Source organism: Sinocyclocheilus rhinocerous, unplaced genomic scaffold, assembly GCF_001515625.1.
Source record: "Sinocyclocheilus rhinocerous isolate Xijiao unplaced genomic scaffold, SAMN03320098_v1.1 scaffold1115, whole genome shotgun sequence".
NCBI lineage: Eukaryota > Metazoa > Chordata > Actinopteri > Cypriniformes > Cyprinidae > Sinocyclocheilus > Sinocyclocheilus rhinocerous.
Genome location: NW_015658514.1, coordinates 256,508 through 277,157, shown reverse-complemented (window position 1 = coordinate 277,157; position 20,650 = coordinate 256,508). Strand labels below are relative to the sequence as shown.

General features: G+C 36.6%; 1 protein-coding gene across 1 annotated transcript in view; it reads right to left on the bottom strand.

The window, feature by feature from the left end:
* Positions 1–1,470: 1,470 nt before the first annotated feature.
* Positions 1,471–20,650, bottom strand: part of LOC107722367 (rhophilin-2-like) — a 27,883-nt gene continuing 8,703 nt past the window's right edge. The window contains exons 3-15 of the mRNA XM_016530696.1: positions 19,100–19,228; positions 13,635–13,710; positions 13,088–13,165; positions 12,815–12,939; positions 12,298–12,464; positions 10,873–11,060; positions 9,714–9,870; positions 9,043–9,162; positions 8,744–8,938; positions 8,011–8,087; positions 5,866–6,012; positions 4,348–4,506; positions 1,471–3,200 (exon numbers count right to left, since the gene is read on the bottom strand). Of these exons, the coding sequence (XP_016386182.1) occupies positions 2,958–3,200; positions 4,348–4,506; positions 5,866–6,012; positions 8,011–8,087; positions 8,744–8,938; positions 9,043–9,162; positions 9,714–9,870; positions 10,873–11,060; positions 12,298–12,464; positions 12,815–12,939; positions 13,088–13,165; positions 13,635–13,710; positions 19,100–19,228 (1,861 nt within the window). The 3' untranslated portion in view covers positions 1,471–2,957. The remainder of the gene's footprint in view (positions 3,201–4,347; positions 4,507–5,865; positions 6,013–8,010; positions 8,088–8,743; positions 8,939–9,042; positions 9,163–9,713; positions 9,871–10,872; positions 11,061–12,297; positions 12,465–12,814; positions 12,940–13,087; positions 13,166–13,634; positions 13,711–19,099; positions 19,229–20,650) is intronic.

Below are 20,650 nucleotides of genomic sequence, written 5' to 3'. Positions count from 1 at the left end.
TCAATATTTCATAATAGTACATAATTTGGAAAAAGGAGGAAGAATTAGGGCAAAACAGAGACTATCTGCTTATTCACGCATGACCTGTATTAAGATATAACCACTTGCTTACATAATGTTACTTTTAACCAGAATTGGCGTGGTTGGGAAGATTACACAGTGAATAAACACAATACCCACTTGCACAATAAAAACAGCCACTGCTTTGACCCCTTATTTTATTTAGATCAAGATTTACATACATCACAAAAGTAGGCAACAATAAACCTTTCATCACAGTCCAGACATTTCCTCAGACTTATCACTGATAATCCACATAAATTGTAGAAACGAGCAAATAATCTTGAAATCTGCTTTATTATTATGTTTGTAACCAAGTTAGAATTTAGAGCACTGTTGCAGATTCTGTCCCGTCCCTAAAGAAAAGGACTGTTTTTCACAGAATCATTAATATGTAACCTTACAATGTCAACATTCTCTCAGAAGAGTGTTTGTCATTATAATTCCAAATGTGGCACTTGCAGAAACATAAATGGTAAAGACACATTCATTGACAATAATAAAGTATTTACAAGCATGGACTAGTATTTAGTTCAATAATATGTCAGCTTCTAACATTTGTAAGTGGGATAAATGAGTGCTCCCTGCGCTTTTACAAGACTGCTGAAGAGGAGAACGTGGGCGAGTCATACTAGAAATCACTCTGGTGGAAAGTGTTCCAGTTAAAAGCAGACTTGTTTGGGGTATTTACATGATTCCGGTAAAACTCCAATTCTTGAATCAAAGCAATTGTTGAACAAGTCCTGAGTCAGTGTATTTGTGATGTTCTGTCTCAATGTTCTCCAGCTGAAGAAGATGCAGAGACATCCTCTCTATCTTTCTCACACAGACACACTTAACCGCTGTGACATCACTGCTGGCGTTGGTAAACAATCTCTCTAATAACCCAACCAAAGCCACACCATAAAATTCCCCAGTCTGTGAGTGATTTAAAATCCATTAGTCCACCACACCATTTTCACTGCCCTGGTTCACATGCACACAGAGCACAACACGAATGCCGCTTTTCCTCTCATATGAAGAGAGCAACAGAGTGTGAATTCCTTTCTTTGATTTACTGAAGTTTCAAGCAGTCATTATATTATAGTATTACTGCAGTTTACTCTCTAACAGTGAGATTATTCTCTCTGTTCTGCCCTTCCTTTACATTAAGTTTCACATCTGAATCACAGGGCTGCACAGTTTTAAAATACCCTGCTGCATTTATTGTCAATATTTCATAATAGTACATAATTTGGAAAAAGGAGGAAGAATTAGGGCAAAACAGAGACTATCTGCTTATTCACGCATGACCTGTATTAAGATATAACCACTTGCTTACATAATGTTACTTTTAACCAGAATTGGCGTGGTTGGGAAGATTACACAGTGAATAAACACAATACCCACTTGCACAATAAAAACAGCCACTGCTTTGACCCCTTATTTTATTTAGATCAAGATTTACATATACAACAAAAGTAGGCAACAATATACATTTCAGACAGACATCACAGTCCAGGCATTTCCTTAGACATATCACAATGGTAATCCACATAAAGTGTCGACACAAAAGCAAATAATCTAGAAATCTGCTTTACCTTTTGTAACAAAGTTAGAATTTAGAGCACTGATGACGATTCTGTTCCCACCCGAAAGAAAAGGACTGTGAACATCACCTTTTTCAAAGAATCATTAATATGTAACCTTGCAATGTCAACATTCTCTCGGAACAGTGTTTTCCATTATAATTCTGAATGTGGCACTTGCAGAAACATAAATGGATAAGATACATTCATTGACAATAATAAAGTATTTACAAGCAAGGAGCGGAGATCCACAGTTAAATAAGTTTGTGTCAGTGTAGACTGTGATAAGGCATTTTAAAGGCTTCTGAGAGGCAGTTTTCTACAAGTGAATGAAAAGTTAAATATTGTCAAAAAGATATGAAAAAACCTTGCCATCTGTACTTTTTGAGCTATACAATATAAAGAGAAGAACATACACCAAGTAACAGAAAGAAAGATATGTAACCAAAAACAACCCATGATTATATACACCAGGCTACAGTTTCACAATACAAAACCTAAATACTTCTAATACTTAAAATACATACGTTTATATAGATATTTTTTTCTCTTTATTTTGCATATAAATAATTTGATTATCAAATGTGTATAAAAATCTACTCTGTAGACAGTGAAATATTCCAGCACTGAAGAAGTGCTAGGTAAAACACATGAAACAAAGGTTAAATAAGAATGGCATTTGTATTCACTTCTGTATTTTTATCCTTCTTGCTTGAATTTGGCAATACCTTTAGGATATGCACAACTATGGAGTCCTATCATGGTATTTCCCTTCAGTGTATGTAAATACTTGAGTTACACAAAATAATATCACTGTTTGTATAGACATTCCCGGGGCAAAAGCTATTCACTGTCCTCTCCTACATTTTGTTCTTCTACAGTGATTGACAGATTTACAATTCCATTGCGATTCCATCACAGAACCCTGTTGTATTGGTCTGTATGTCAGCTACAGGCTTTGAGGAGGATGCCTGTCTGTGCCACCGATTAGTGGAATTTTCCAAAAAAAGAAAAGAAAAAAAACTCATTCATCACACCATTTAACCATTCAATACAAGAATAATCAAACAAACAAATAATAATAATAATAATAAAACATACTCTGAGCAGCATACTCTGTGTTTTATCTACTGATTCGTTAAAACACAATTTTCTCCTTTAATTTATTAAACCAAACTAATGAAGGAATAAAGGTATAGCTTACACCTGTGTTTATACTGTAGATCTGTGTAACGTACATTTTCATCTGTAATTAATTTCAATCCTTCTAAAAATCCCTCTCTCTTTTCTCGTGATATATTGTGTTGATATAAATCCAGGTTTGTGTGTTTAGTAGAGGGCACTTTCATTATATGAGTTGGGATAAGTAGGGCAGGGTCTGTTCCAGGGTCCGTTGTAATCTGCATTGGGCAGACTCAGCGTACTACCGCTCTTCTGCTTGTTCTTGAGACCCCAGCTGAGAAATGATGGTTTTTTTGCTACCTTGCGAGACTTCTTATCATCCTCATCATGTGCCAGGCAGATCATGGAGTAGGTCTTCAGCAGACCGCCGTATGTAGCGCTCTTGGTGGGCTGCAGAGGTACAAAGAGATGAGAGGTGATTAAACTCTTAGCAATACTTGATCCGAATCCTCAAATTAAATACTCACTAACCTGACATTTCCACACTAATATAGTTTTCCGTAAGCAAAGAATTAATGCACAAACTCTGCTCTATCTACAGCAAACTTAAGATCACACTGGCTAAACATACATTGTGTGTACTTGTAAGGGTTTCAGTTACACTGTGACACAAACCTGGATACATTAGGTGAACTGTTTTGTTGATTTAATGAGACTGTAATCCTATTATGAGTTGATCTTCAGTCTATCATGCTTTCGGGTCTACTGAGGTTTTATTTGCCTGATTACACACAGTCTATCAACACCCACAAATCGTCACAAAAAACAACAGCAAAACACTCAAATGTGAAAAAGCTATTTCACACAGCAGACACGGATCTTACAACCTTGTCAAAAACAGCTTATCAATCCTGACTGACAGAAACATTAAAGATAGAGGTGTGTTCACTGGTGAAAAAGGAGGACAGTTATATTCAGTAATGCTGGGTACAATCGAATGTATATAAAAAAATGAAATGGATTTCACAGGGACATACATTGTGAATACTATGATGATATTAATGTGTTTTTTATTTTGTGATTAAAGACTGTGAACTAATTCTTGGTTTTAAAAGCAGTCTCTTATGCTCACCAATGCAGCACTTATTTGATAAAAAAAAAAACATTAATTTTACAATGTAATTTATTCCCGTGAAGACAAATCTGAATTTTCAGCAGCCTTCACTGTCACGTGATCCTTCAGAAATCATTCTAATATCCTAATTTAGAAAAAAAAAAGATCAATGTAGAAAACAATTATGCTGCTTAGTTTATGGAAACCATGACATATTTCTCAGGCTTCTTTGATTAATAGAAATTTCAAAAGAACAGCATTTATAATTTTAATGCATCCTTCCTGAATTAAAATATTAACTTCTTTTAACAAACAAAACCAAAAAACAGTAGTGTGAGCATACAAATTTGTAACTATACTGTTAACATTAGTTTATCCAAATAAACTTAATTACATGTATTTCTTCAATGGAATATTTAAATATAATTCCTCAACCAATCAGAGAATGGAAGGCAAAGAAAACCCGGAAACAAATGGAGTTACCATTGGTTGGCTGCTGCTATCCAACATGCTGACCACTCTGATGGTGACGCCCTCCTCATCCACATCCTTTAAAAGCTTCATAACATCACTCACTCCCAGCCATTTACACTCTGTGTCACCCACAGCAACAAGGCAATCTCCTTCTTTCAGCCCTTCAGCCTGGTGATGGAGCGATAGTGGAGAGAAAAAGAAACAAAGGGAAAGACAGAAAAAGGTCAGAGAAGTAAATCACGCCCTGCAAGAGTGGCGCTTTGCCACTTCAGATATTTATGGTATGAGTTTATCGGCACGACCACACTGCTGTTACCATAGAGATCAGCTCTGAGAGGACTCGCTCATGTGCTCCAACAAAAATGAGGGGTTATTTGTGGGAGACAAACAGCTGCTTGAGACAAACAGCTGCTTGAGACTCGTATGGTCAAAAACAGGTGCAGTGGGCGTGGATAAGTGTGTGTGCTTTGTATTCATTCAATTGCTGTTGTCAAAAATTAAATCTTCTGTCCTCGCAGCTTCAGGGGCATTTACATGTATGCAAGGAAGATTAATTGAAGCAGGAAGAAGTTATCACTTCTGATAAATGTCATGACAGTTATCCGGTTCTGTTTGTTCTTCTCATTAAGACAACACAGCATTAATTATTTGCAATAAAACAGAGGGGGAGGGAAATATTTACACAAGGACAAAACATATCTTGTGTTCCACATAGACAAAAAAAAAATCATACAGGTTTTGTACAACATAAGGAAGAGTAACAAAATGTTTATTTTTGGGTGAACTAACATTATTAGGGCCCTATGAATTTTTCTGGAGTCCGTTTTTTTTTCCTGTTTAAATTTTTCTAGACTTGTTTTTTTTTTTTTTTTTTTCTAGTTTTAATGGTTAAATTAAATTTTAATAATCAAAAATAATGTCTAATAAATTGAAATCCTGAAACTTACAATATTAAACAGCAATTTATTAAATGCTTAACAAAAATTTTATTTTTAGGCCCTATGAAATGTTTTTTTCTTTCTCAAATTCAGTTTTTTTTTCTTTGACGGGTTGCTGTGAAGACCTTTAAGGTTTCTGTTTGTATATGACGATAGTTTTCCTCAAAAGAAACAGTAAAATGCTCATGAAGTGACTCTCAGAGCAGTTCTAGAGGTCATGTTCATGTGCTCATATATTGAGGCGGCAGAGGCTGAAAACACCATGAGCATCATAGCGTGCTTCAGTACCTGTGTAGTAAATAAAACCGTGCGTCTGCACCATTCATTCATACAGAGACAAGCAAAACATGCAGAATTCATATTTAAATGGCATTTTTGCAGCTTAATATTCACAGACACTAATCCATATCACATTTTGATTTAAGTGTACTGACCTACTCTTTATTTATCGATCCGAAATTCTACGTTATACGGTAAATTCCGTTTTTATGACTAGATTCCGCGATTCTGTCCACGTTTTCCACACCGTGGAAATCATAGGGCCCTACATTATTGGTGTTTGTGCCTGTGTCTGTGTGTAAACACTCACCGCTGCGGGACAAAGGGGATCCAGTGACTGTATCTGAACGGGTGCATCTCCCTTCAGAGTGAATCCGAGGTCTCTGTCCTGCAGTCTCAGTCTGATTGTTCGCGGGGCTGACCATCTCTGCTTTGCTGAGAACACTGACAAAGGCCCCTACACAACACAAATACAACACCAAATCACTATAGCAACTCACCAAATTCATAGACACACATGGTGTTTTTAACGTCCTTGGCTCCTGCTCGACATCCAAACATTTGGCTTACTGGCACGCTGACTTCATGCAGTATATGCGAATGGCATTGCTCATATGGTGCAGAAAGTTTATTTAATATTATCATGAAAAGCGCCACCATCTGAGGAGATGTTAAGGTTGAAGAGTTTAAGGCAGTGGTTCTCAACCTCAGGTCCCGGGGCCCACTACTGGGACATGCCAGACTAGCTAAAAGGTACATCCGAATAGATAGGAGGCCCTTCAACCATTGTCTCAGACAAAGGGGGCCTTAAAGAAATGGTTCACCCAAAAATTCAAATTGTCATCAACATTTACTCATCAACTTTTACTTTTGCCTCATGTCTTTCCAAACCTGTAGAAGTTTTTTTTTCTCATGTTGAACACAAAAGAAGGTATTTTGAAGAATTTTGAAGAACCAAATAGTTGTTGGTCCCCATTAGATAAAGAAATACTATGTAAGTCAATGGGAACCATCAACTGTTCGATTACCAGCATTCTTCAAAATATCTTTTTTGTGTTCAACAGAATAAAGAAACTCATACAGGTTTGGAACAACATGAGGGTGAGTAAATGATGACAAAATGTTCATTTTCGGGTGAACTATCCCTTTAAAGTCAATAAACTTCAGAACCACTAGTTTAAGGTGTATGCAGCATATGGTTGACCTCTGCCTCAGAAAGGTCACTCAACATGATTAAGGACTTGCAAAGCTTATATGTAAAACTGAACTCCCGGTGTACTACAGAAATGTAATTTCAAGTGAGGGGTCATTTAAAGTGCCCATGGCAACTGCTACAGGATCACAGCAGTGGTTCTTTGAACTCTAAGGTCACTCAGACATCTGAAGGAGGTAAAACTCAAAACATACGCTTCCATAAAACTAACCACATCATAAACTCCGCCTCCTTCACCTGAATTATCCTGCTCCCCACAGCCAGAGGGAACGGAATATATACGTCAACGTGGTTCTCGAATGTTCCAGTTCTGTACACCAGATTTACAATTCTAAGACTCTAGCACAGAGTCAAAATGATTCTTGTTTTGTTTTTTTTATTATTATTTTGCAGAATTTACTGCAGATGAAAACTTGAGGTGTTACAGAAATCAAACCCAAAATAAAGACAAATGAGTCAATGACACGACACTAATCCTGTAGTAAAAAAGTTTTTTTTGAATGAGGGTTAAGGTTAAATGTCTGAAATAAGGTTAACAAGCTCAAGACATTTTCATATTTTTATATGCCATAAAATGCATCAGTAATATGCCTCCCGTGATCTTTTTAAATCTTTTGCATTTCCTGAAAAATGTGGTTTCTAACAATGTCATCATGATGAAAAGGAAGGGTCATCTACTCACTAGTTCGCTTATACAGCCTCATTGTGTTTATGTTCAAGCTATTCTAAATCAAACTTTCTATCTTGTAGATTTTAAAGAACAATTTAAAGTCTTAGGAGTTTGTTCAAACCCCTAACACTAAGTATGAGTTAGGTAATAGTGATGGCATAGTTGATTTGAGTTTTAGAAAGTTATAGTAACAAGATGTCATACCACTTTGAAATTCATTTTCAAACCATGGTTATTCATATTAGTATTGTAAAAGGAGTATAAATCTCTACAGACTGACCAAACAGATTTCCCAAGAATTAAACATTACAACTCAGTGCCATCCCCAACTGCTTGCAGTATTTTGGTTTTACAAATTAAACTGGAACCTTGGATTGTTGGGGTTGTGGTCGGTTTGGCCAGTGTGTACAGATCAATCAACATGGGTCTGTTCAACAGCACACATGCTCACAGAATACTTAGATGTTATACAAAACTATTCTGTGTACTAAGAAAACTGCAAATTTGCAAGAGCATTCCTGTGCTGTGAAAGGAGCCTGAAATGTCTTGAGTAAAATTAGTAGCCCACATACCAGCCGCTGGAATAGGTCTTTGACTTTCACCTTGGTGGCAGCTGGAATCTCCATCTCAGCTTTCTTTTCTGTTTTAGCTAACAGAGAAGGATGAAAACAGGGTTAGTGCATGTTCACTCTGTCAACTGACCTTACATAACCACTGTGCTTCTCTACGGTAAGATGCAGGTTCTGTTCTGAGAATCTCATTCAGAACAAATCGCAGAGTTTAAACTATGATGCTCACTGTTGCACATAGGTTACTTTTTAGATTTAAACAAACAAACTATAACAGAACTTTCTACATAATGAGCCGATAACATAAATCTACAATAGTCCAATCACATGATCAGGCGAGACAGAATTTTATACCAGCAAAAAACATGCATCAAATGTGCCAGGACACATCCGGATGCATTAGTGTTTATGATACAAATGCGTTATGCTTGCATGCATTTCTGACACACTACACTTTTCGCTCCATTTACTTCCATTCATACTCATGCAAATGTGAGAGACAGGAAACACAAGCTCATACAAATTGCACTGTGTTAAAAGATTCAAGTTTAATGAACTCTGCCCTCAGAATTTGTACCATGAAGGCATGACTCTTAGATGAATTAAAAGAACACAAATTTTAAACCTGCAGCTCTGCAGTAAAGTGGAATAGACTGCATATTTTTACATTTTGAATGATGAAAAAAGTAGAAATTCTAGTGTGGCCGTTAATAACAGTTGTCTATCTCTGACTTACAGATGATATCTGGTGCAAGCATGTAGTCTGTGAACTCTTCTTCCTTGTCATTTTGTTCAAACTTAGTAAGAGAGCGTCTGAGGCCAGCTTGTAGGATGTCACTCAGGATGTACAGTTTTTGCAGGTCTCGACAACGAGAATGTATGCGGATGGCCTCTTCGTGTCCCATGATGGAGCGCTGCAGATGAGCTTTACCTGAGCAAACAGACAGAAAATGTTAGTTTAGTGTGCTAAGGTGGAATATCCCAATCATTTACACTCTCTGTAGCCTAACAGGTCTGTATGTAGGAGCCTCTCACCTATCCGCCTTCTCTCCTCCTTATCCTTCAGGATGTCAAGAGGAGAACGTCCCTCTGGCATGGCATCATATATTTGTGACAGAGCCTTCTCTTGCTTGTCCTCATCATCACTGGGCGTCACTACACATACAGACACATAAATCAGCAATATTTAAACACTGCATTGTTTCGCTCAATAAAACAGAAAACAAGTACAATCCTGTAAATTTCATCTCATTGCACAGAGGCCATGTTAAATGTTATGGCATTTACACAACCCATTGTGTATTTACTTGGGCTGTTGAGTCCAAATGAACTCCTTAAGAGCTAAAACTGTCTGTCACGGAGACAAAAAAACAGAAGAGAGAAAGAGGGGATGGGGGAGTGACTGCTTGAATAACAACAAGAATGTTACATAATCCCATTTGTTCTGGCACAGTCTATCAGAACACTGTCAAATGCAGCCAGAGATACTAAACCATCTCTGCCTTTCTTCTGCCTCCCTATTGAAGTCCTTAAAAAAGCACCTCAGAATAAAAGTCCATTAAAGCACTGATACCTGAATCCTTTACTCTCCCAAGGAAAAGGAAACAATTTCTATGAATCAGACACAAAGGTAACCTTTTAAAGGTTCCAGTGGGCTGTCAGCCAATGGGAGATGGCCAAGAGCTGTGATTGGGTGCTTGACTTACACTGGTGGTCCAGCAGAGCAGTGGAGACGAAGTAATGGGCAAGAGAGTTGTAGTGATTGGTCTTCAGCTCAGACATGGTGGTCCAGAAAAAGGGCACGTTGTTCTTAATGGGGGTCTGGATCATGGACTGGTGAACTTCACCGTAGGTCTCCCCCACCTGAGAACAGAAAGGAGAGGGGTAAATGTCACAAGCACTCTGGACAGAGGCGTAACTGTAGGCTTTGAAACAGACCTGCATACTGATAGGATCAAAAGGTCATGTATTTATATGTAAAAATGTCCCCTTATACAGACATCCCAGGTTAAATTACAAAAGAAAGAACATACAAAAAATACATCACTCAAATTGTTTGATTTTTTTTTTTTTTTTTTTGGAACAATAGTTATTAATCAGTAAAATTGTTAAATGTTTTTGAAAGAAGTCTTTAAATGCTCCCCAAGTGAAATATGATTCAAATTAACAGTAGCTGTTTTGTATTTTCATATATTTTACAATGCATTTTAAGTGATGTCAAAAATGAATTTTCATCAGTCATTACTCCAGTCTTCAGAAATCATTCTAATATGCCGATTTGGTGCTTAAGAAACATTTTATTTTTATAAGTGTCATAATAAAGACTACATGTTGAAAATAGTTGTTCTGTGTGTGGTAATTGTGATGCATATTTTCCAGGATCCTTTATGAACAGAAAGTTTAAAACAAAAAAATTATTTTTTATATAGTCTTTACGAATAGTTATTAATCAGTAAAATTGTTAAATGTTTTTGAAAGAAATCTTTAAATGCTCCCCAAGTGAAATATGATTCAAATTAACAGTAGCTGTTTTGTATTTTCATATATTTTACAATGCATTTTAAGTGATGTCAAAAATGAATTTTCATCAGTCATTACTCCAGTCTTCAGAAATCATTCTAATATGCCGATTTGGTGCTTAAGAAACATTTTATTTTTATAAGTGTCATAATAAAGACTACATGTTAAAAATAGTTGTTCTGTGTGTGGTAATTGTGATGCATATTTTCCAGGATCCTTTATGAACAGAAAGTTTAAAACAAAAAAAATATTTTTTATATAGTCTTTACGGTCCCTTTTGATCAATTGAATACATTCTTACTAATAATAACTAATTACTGTAATATCACTGATTTTTTTTAATACCTTGGCAGCCTCTTGGGCTATTCTGAGCAGGCTGAAGAACTCATTTCGGATTCCTGGAAGAGTAATCTGCTCAAACAAACACTCCTGCGCCTGTGCTAGCATCAGCCGGATCAACATGCTCAGCATAGCAGGGCTCATATCATAACTGGGAGTGTGTGTAAATGTCTCCTTCAGGTAGTGCAGCACACCTGCACCAGAACATGCACAAACAAAAATCAAACAGACAGAATTAGACAGAATTTAATATTAGAGCGTGCATCAGTCCCCTTATATTTGCCTTCAACTTCAGCAGAGTATAAATTAAACAGAAATTTAAACAAAAAATTCTAGATAATTTAAGCTTCCCAACATTATTCGGCATATGTAAAAAGCACTGTCATTTCCTCCTTTGAATACTTCTGCAAACACATCATAGAGATAAAAAAAATCTTTGTCATAATCACAACAACAAAAGGAGAGAGAGAGAGAGATCATATTTGGTCCTTCTTTCGGGTGGAGATATGCAAAACATTCGATGTGATGAAAGACAGCGGGGTTGGCTGTTTTCATAGCTTAAGAAAGCCAGCCAAATCTCTCTTTATGCTGCTGTTATTTTAAGGAGGTTAAAAACTGACACAAGCCACTGAGTTCCCATGAGCCTTTGACAGATCTGCTGTTGAGGGGCAAGAATTGCATCATGTTCACTCCACCTTGAAACACAACCAGAACCCGAATCAGAACATGCACAAACAAAAATCAAACAGACAGAATTAGACAGAATTTAATATTAGAGCGTGCATCAGTCCCCTTATATTTGCCTTCAACTTCAGCAGAGTATAAATTAAACAGAAATTTAAACGAAAAATTCTAGATAATTTAAGCTTCCCAACATTATTCGGCATATGTAAAAAGCACTGTCATTTCCTCCTTTTAATGCTTTTGCAAACACATCTTAGAGATAAAAAAAGACTTGTAGGACAATGTGTCAATCAATCTTTGTCATAATCACAACAACAAAAGGAGAGAGAGAGAGAGATCATATTTGGTCCTTCTTTCCGGTGGAGATATGCAAAACATTCGATGTGATGAAAGACAGCGGGGTTGGCTGTTTTCATAGCTTAAGAAAGCCAGCCAAATCTCTCTTTATGCTGCTGTTATTTTAAGGAGGTTAAAAACTGACACAAGCCACTGAGTTCCCATGAGCCTTTGACAGATCTGCTGTTGAGGGGCAAGAATTGCATCATGTTCACTCCACCTTGAAACACAACCAGAACCCGAATACACGGTCTGTTCTCATGATGCAGGAGTTCATCCACAGTTCATCATAACCAGTGCTGGATACTTTCCCTACCTTCTTGCAAACTTATCTAAATCTGTACCACGTTACTGACGTTCCAAGCTGGCTATGTGCATTTTTACTGGTTAAGTGCATCTAAAACCGCTCACCTGCAGATTTCTGGAAGGCAGCGATGGCGTCCTCGAGTCCAGCTTGTGTCTGTCTGTCGGCGCGGGTTCCAATCTGGGAGTATAGAGCTGCCATGTTGAAGAGCATGCTGGCTTTCTCCAGAGAGATGTTCTGCTGGCACACAGGCACACCGGTAAAAGAGTCATACCTGCATAGGCACAAAAAAAAGACTCACATTGGCAAACCCACAGGTTATCTTATTTTTACTTTGTTTACATATGAAATGCTCAAGTGCATACTGTAGCTTTATTAGTAATTCAGTTACTTCTCTCCATTTTAATTTGCTTTTTTATGATGGCATTTGTTCTTTATTTATCCTCTAATCTCCTTTTGTTGCTATGGTATAAATGTATGAAAAAGCTGATGTATAAACATAGAAACAACAATGACAACCCAGTCAGACCAGTTGTGTGTTTCCACTGAATGAGTTGTGATGTTTACAGCTGATACAGTGGTGTATAATGTCAGTACTGCTGGTGTGGGTGAGATGCAACCTACCATGTAAAGAAAATGCCAATCTGGCGTGTAGGAGAGAAGAATCGAGTCTCTAAGAAGGAAAGTTGACTGAAGTAGTTGGCAAGCAAATCTACACCAGAAGGATTACGACTGGGGGTCCGGCAGGCCTAAAACACATTTAAGTCAGAAACTTCAATAAGATAGATCTCACTGGTTAGCCTTGTGTATCTGAACCTGTCTACTGTAAGTTTATTTCTTAGCAGATGCATTTTTACCCTAAATGAAATGCACACCTTTACAGATGTCGCATCATACCTGTCTCAGGTCCATCAGGTCATCAATCTCATCCTGAAAGTTTGAGCCATCTTCACTATAGTGTTCCAGGATGAAGTCCTGTAAAAAAAAAAAATATTCATATCCATTCACTCTCTATGTCAAAGCAAACACAAAAACGCCAGACAGTCATGTATTCACAGGCCTGTTCTCCTTGCTAAACTTGTCTGTAGTGAGAAAACAGACATTACAATGACACCGTGTCATAGATTCACCATGGCTATGTCATTATTGTTCAACTAAATTACAGGTTGGAAGCATACCAAAACCCATCTGATTGATCCTCGTCTCTCAACAAACATCTCAACACCCACTTATTTATAAGATAATAAGGAGCATACATCAAACATCACTGCAGACTTCCAAAACCACAATTAAAGTTTTATTGAGTCTTTGGCTTCCTTGTTTATTATGCTGTGACCTACTTTCCATTTTCACTTTCGAAAAGCTTAGAGACTCTCAAAAGCCACCTGACTGAAGGCCTGATATCTGAAGTAAACATCGAGGGGGCGCTGTGAAAGAAACTGACCTTGAGAGCAACTGAGAAATCCACGTCCTTTGTCTCCTTCAGTCCCAGAGGGATGAGTGGGATGCTGGATGTCTCTCTGTAAAATCAATAAAAAGATTAGAAATGAAATTTAGAAAAACTAAGATGAGAACACTTTCAGTAAGAAAGAATAAGACTTAAGTTCCTTCGGTAACACTTTAGTATAGGGACCAATTCTCACTATTAACTAGTTTCTTATTAGCATGTCTATTATTAACATATGGGCTGTTTATTAGTACTTATAAAGCACACATTCTGCATGACCATAATCTACATCCATAATCCTACCTTATACCTAAATTTAACAACTAACTTACTAACTATTAATAGCAAATCAGGAGTTTATTGAGGCAAAGGTCGTAGTTAATGGTTTGTTAATTGCGAGAATTGGACCTTAATATAAAGTGTGACCGTTCTTTCTTAGGCCAGTGATTCAGCAAAACCAGGCTTCCTACTCTCTGTGTGACTCAGAACTGAGACATGCTTGCAAAGGGCAAGTGAATGTGACCCCTATCACACATTACTAATACTACAACAATTCTGTGCCAGTTTCAATCATCTCTAAGACTGAATCAGCTGATACCAGAGTAAAAGATGGTTTTCCATCACAAGCCTATTGACCTAATTACGTTGTAGAAAACTATTGAGTATTAAAAAAAACTTTGACCCAAGAAAGAGTAGTGTGTGTAAGATTCTGTTACATTCTGTGCTGATCACACTTTTAAGTATGTGATTATACAGAATACACAATATATTTCTGTTTGTGGAGTCTGCATTAACTACAAAGCTTGCACTGGTGGGGCATTAGCTCAGAGCAGTCTGAGTGAAGACAGACGAGACAACACATGAGTGTGAGCTGATGAGAGGCAGTCCTGGTCTGTCCTGATTGAGTCTAGATGACAGATAACAGTCCAGCCCCAGTGTGGTTTGGGGAAATATTTGTGAGAAATATTACTGGATCTGAGGAAATGACAGAGGAAATATCACTCGTGCTTCAAGGAGATGCTGAAATAAACAAAATACTGAAAAAAAACACTAAATAAATCAAGAGAGCAGAAATAATCTGTAATAGTTTGCAGGTTCAATTTCTTAACATCAGTTAATGCATTTGGTACAATGAACTATGATCATTTTACAGCATTTATTAATCTGGGTTAAACTTGTCTCTTATATACACTACCATTCAAGTTTAGGGTCAGTTAGAAATAAAATAAATTTACTGAAAATTGACAATAAAGACATTTATACAAAATATTTCATATTCATCAAAGAATCTGAATAAAACAATGTATTACAGTTTCCATAAAATATTAAGCAACACAACTGTATTCAACACTGTTGAAATTAGCATATTAGAATGATTTCTGAAAGATCATGTGACACTGAAGTGTAACTGCTGCTAAAAATTCAGCTCACAGGAAAAAAAAATAACATTACAAATTATATATTAAAATAGCAAAGTTGTTTTAAATTATAATGATATTTCACAACATTACTGTTTTTACTGTATTTTTAATTCAAATAAATGCAGCCTTTGTGAGCATGAGAGTCTTTAACAACCCTCAAATCTCAAAACTTTAGAACAGCAGTGTGTAATAAAACTTTTTTTTTTAATTTTTGTTGTATAGAGAGTTGTATAAACTGACTTTACTTAATGCATTATGTATAAACATTGTTCATTCTTAGTTCATGAAAACAAATTGATGTTAACAAATCTAACCTTTCTGTAAAGTGTAACCAAGTTATTAACTAACACACAAAGGAAAGGTTATGTGAATGTTGGATGTTCAAATTCTGATACAGATTACTTGCAGGTCTAGATATAAGATCTCATTCTCTAGGAGTTTGAAATAAACCTGTTTCCAGTGCGAAAGCAACAATAACATTTCCATGTTCTGAGTGTAGCATTGAATCACTCATCACATCATGCTGACAGCAGCCATGTTCTGCACTGCTGTATGTAATGAGAACTTCAAGAATGCAAACCAATCAGGTTGCAGAGAACATTCACTGCAATGAGAAACAGAACAGTATACAGGTTGTTCCTTTGCGCTCTTCAGACCATGAGAAAAAGGTTTGTTTCAAAAACAGACAGAGAAGCATAGAGGGGTTGCAGGGGCTTGAAAAAGAAAAAATGAAAGAATGCAGTTCTGTCCTTTTACTGACACACACACACCGAGTAAGCTGGCAGCCAGGTGCGATGGAGAATGCCACATTGTATGCAGCTACAGGAAGACCTTGTCCTGTTCGGATTTCTTTTCACGAAACACAGGTGATAACACCGCACCAATGGGAATATTCCTTTTCTCACACTCAGTCACACGTAGGAGGTGACGGACTTTGTTTGTTTAACAGGACAAATAAAGCATGTTTGTAGAAAGTTGAAGAAACACATTTGCAGCGCAGAGGAAGAGAGTAAGCAGAGCTTCTGCATGCCGGTATGCACAAGAGCACAAGCACAAAAACACACACAAATACAGTGGCAGTCCAAAACTGACACACCTACTGCTGTATTAGTAGTATTATACTATTTCATAATAATAATAATCAGAAAAAGTACAAAACAAAACAAATGGAAGTATTGGAATCATGAAGGGACCAACAAAAAAATTTTTAACTATTCATCTAATCAATTGTTGGCTTTTGGAAACTAAGGGAATAAATATATTTTTATTTATTTGAGCTTAATTCAGTCAAGCCAAACTCACATATTACAGAACATACTGTATAGCCTAAGAGAGCTAAATTCTTCTATTACAAAATAAATAAATACCTAAACTATAGTTTTTTTGTGTTTTTGGTCCATGCAAGGGGGTGTAGTATTGTTTTGAACCCCATTGACTTTCGTTACATTTACTTTGTAATGTGAAATTTACTAGCAATTTCTAAGTTAAAATAGTTTAAATTAAAGACCAAATAACACACTGAATGTGAAATTTTCAAGTAGAAATACTGAAATAGTATTTTCTTGTAAAACATACTCTAACAATCATTTATTTTTTATTTATCTTTGATTTGAAAGATCTTTTTATAGTGTATGGACAAAAACAGTTAAAACATTCTTCAAAATATCTAATTTTGTGTTGCCTAACAGAAAGAAATTCATACAAGTTTGGAATGGCATGAAGGTGAGTAAATGATGTCAATTTTTGTTCATTTTGGGTGAACTAACCCTTTAACACATACCATTCTTTTACTTCCAAAAAGGAAAAAAAAAAGAAGAGTGAGTGTCTCATGTTTACAGCTTTGCAGTGAGTTGTAATTACGGATGTAGGTCAGGGGTTCAGAATCAGGTACATATGTCTGCAGGAGGTTTTTCTGGTTTACTATGAACCCTCCAGGCACAGGGGATAAACACTCTTTCATTAGTGCTTTGCCCAGAGCAACAAACCCAAGGCTGTAAGCCTCAACATGTTATGAAGCTAATGCTGATAAAAAAAATCTAGGCCAGCACAGCTTAGTTAAGCAGGGTTTGAGCTGAAAATATGGCTGAGCTTTCTTAGAGTGGAGGAAGACGGCTGTTCTCATGCAGACGGGGAAGCATGCCAAAGACACTCAAGGGTGCATACATGCATACACACTCTCACTCACAGTGGTCTGAGAGACAAAAGATGGCTTAGAGAGGATTTAAAGAGGACAAGAATCCAACCGTAACCAAGGTAACACACTCAAGGTCTGCGAACTAAAGAACATATACACCTTGTGACGGTCACAAAAGCATGACTGCAGCACCATTATTGAATCCTTTCATTTTGGCTGTAGGGTTTGTATCTCTAAAGAATGAATCGCTTGAACATCACTGAATATAGATGACATGTATTTCTCTCACTATTGCTATCTGTTTTAAGTTATGACCATTCTTAGCTAAGACATTTTTAACGTGTAACTAACAAAAGAGAATTTGATGGCAGTAAGAGAATGTCATATATGCTATAAATGTGATACCATGGAAGAGGTAACGGAAACACAAAATTAAAATGAAAACACTCTTGCATCCTCTTCTGACACGTGAGGGGGACACATGTGGCATGTGTGTAAAAGGAGGATGAGCTTGAGGTTTCACCAGAATTATCAACCTGTCAAACCACCTCTGCATAAACCTGTCTGACCAGTTATGTGGAACGGAGTCTCTTTCGATTGGGAATAAATGTAGAAAGAAACTCAAAAAGATGTAACTGATTTACCAATGAGCCCCGCAGCCTATTTCTTGTCTTCTCTTTAAACTTCAGCCAAGTTTACAAAAGTATAAGGGTGTGGGCTGGTTAGTTTTTTTTTTTTAAATAAAGGAAAGCATGGGGAGCAAGAGTAGAGGAGACTGTCCTATAGAAATCAGCAGTCTGTGCTCAGTGTGATATTTTCAATATATTTCAATTGGAATGTTTAAGTGAGCCATCAAGCTGACCAAAGCAAAGGAACTTACATCAAGACCATTTGATTTGTGGCATGAGAACCAATTTGATTTTATTTAATGTTTTGAAAACAAGCCATTTGGCTTTTAGGAACTCAAAATCTTCATGAAATGTAAATGATTTCAAAATTCCCTATTGTGACAAGACGTGATTTTGTCCATCGGGAATTGATTAATGTTAATACGAAGTTAATATTTTTAAATTCAAAAGATCATGTGGGTATACTGATAAAAAAAATATGATGTGCATTGATAAATCATTTATAATAACAGCAGTATTCCATAAAATATAAGAATTTTGATTTCATTGCGACTCATACAATATTACAATGAAATGAACACTAAAAAGTTCTTAATCACTAAAAAGTAAAACTGTGGATGTCATTAGTTTACAAATAATGACAGTTTACAGAATGATTTGTGCAGCTTCTGATCTCCGAGCATTTCCATTGTTGTCCTTCTGTTTACTCAAAGTCTCCAAACGGGAGAGATTTATGAAACTCAAGGATCTAATGACTAAAGTCTTTCTGAGGTGTGTGTCATATCACAGGAAATTTATTTGCAGGCCTTCGTGGAATTTGTTGCCACAGAAATTCCAAAAAAAAAGCTTAGCTGATTTCCGCAAAATTCAAACACCTATCATTCACAAAATTCTACACATCCCATGGCCCTTCTGTGTTTTTTAATGAAATATTTTGACAATTTTGATGACGCTTTTAACTACCAATAATCATTGCAGTTCTCTCAGTTCTGTTTAATACTTATTAACCTTATTTAAATACATTCCACATAATTTACTAAGAGATTAGTACAGAAAATGTGATAGTACAGGGCAGTGAATAGAGGTGTCTGCTCTTATATCATTCTGTACACACCCCTTCCATTACTGTAACACATCAGGGAGGATGAAATGGACATGTGTGATTAAGAGTAGGAGTAGTAACTGTGCATTCTGTCTCTAGAATGGATCTTAATCTGACTTCAGTTATGTTCTCACTGTATCTTTCTTCATCCTAATCAGTGCTGTGTGTGTACTTACTGTACGTTCTGATAAACTTCCACTGAGCTGTTGAGTCCTTCCAGCTGCTCCATAAGAAGCTGCAGATCTGAGTTGACATAACTCAACTCCAGCACCACCTGCTCCCGAACCTTATTATTGGACGTCGCCCTTGAAAGAGAGAAAAAGAGAGGATAAGCTAAGGTCAAACGCAACTAAGTTCACAACAAGGGACAAGTGCCATAATTTTAATCCATTTGAAATGTACAGAAGCAACAGTACAGAAGGAAGAGGCTGATAAGACTGGAGTCTTTGTTATTTTTTGTGCTTCCATGCACATGATAGAAATAAGTGGTGAGTGGGCAGTACAGCCACATTTGTCAAAGAAAAGCTATAGAACTCAACTGCACATATAAAATATACACTAAATATAAAATGGAAATCTGACTAACTACAGCCAATCAATAAAATACCAAACCTTATAGAGACACAGAGGAACATCTGCATAGCGACCCTGTTTTATCTGTGACTGCTATTCTAAACTCTAGGCCATGGGAGGAAGCAAGGTGAAGGTGAGCAGGTCAGGTTGAACCTGAGACTTTTGACCTTTTATTCAAACAGGCAACATCACACTTGTGCCAAACTGTCAATCACTGTCTTCTATTTTAATCACATACCTTGTGGTTCTCAAACATACTCACCTGAGGGGAAAAAAGACTACCAAGAATCCTTTTTTTATATAATAGCAATACTATACTAATCATAAATGTATTTATTTGTATAGTGCTGTAATAGCTTCAAACAAAAATTCAGCTCAAAGTGCTCTACAATGAAAAAGCCTTACAAAAAGTACTTTATACAAAACCAGATAAAATATCATAGCTAAATGTAACAAGCTTGAGGATGACCTACTTCATAATAATAATAATAAAAGATAGAATTGATGGAGAGCAAACAAAAAGGTGAAATTAAAATTAAGTAACAAAGAAACTTATTATATTGTTAATACTGTTGACAATATTGTTATTGATCATGAAAAACATAGCAAAGTAGAAAAAAACTCTTAGAATAAAAACTAAATTGTAAGATAATGTTAAGATATGTAACTGATTCCATCTGTTACATGTAATGACATGGTTGATTATTTTAGCAAGGCCTATGACGCAACGCAGCTCAGGATGTTTTTTAGTTTTAAAGTAAACATAACTTTAATGAGTCATGTTTGAATACCTAACACGTCCCTCACTGATGGAAGCACACGGAAATGTCAACAGAGTGGAAGATTACTTGAACCTCTCTGAGCTTTTCCACATTTTCTATTATAATACAGTGGTGCAATTTCAACAGCAGAAGGGGTCAGAAATGTTTTAAAGACCTCATGAGGTGTGTATACAGCATTATTCTGTACACCAACCCAGTGTCACGTTGGCAGGGTGGGACCCCACAAAATTAGCACTCAATGAAACCGGTCGGGCCTGTGAGCACACTCAAACAAACACACAAGAATGTGGACTACAGCCGCTTAGATCTGAGCGAAAGAGACAGACGTCACAGACAGAGAGAGAGAAAGAGAAAAACATTATGGAAAGCATG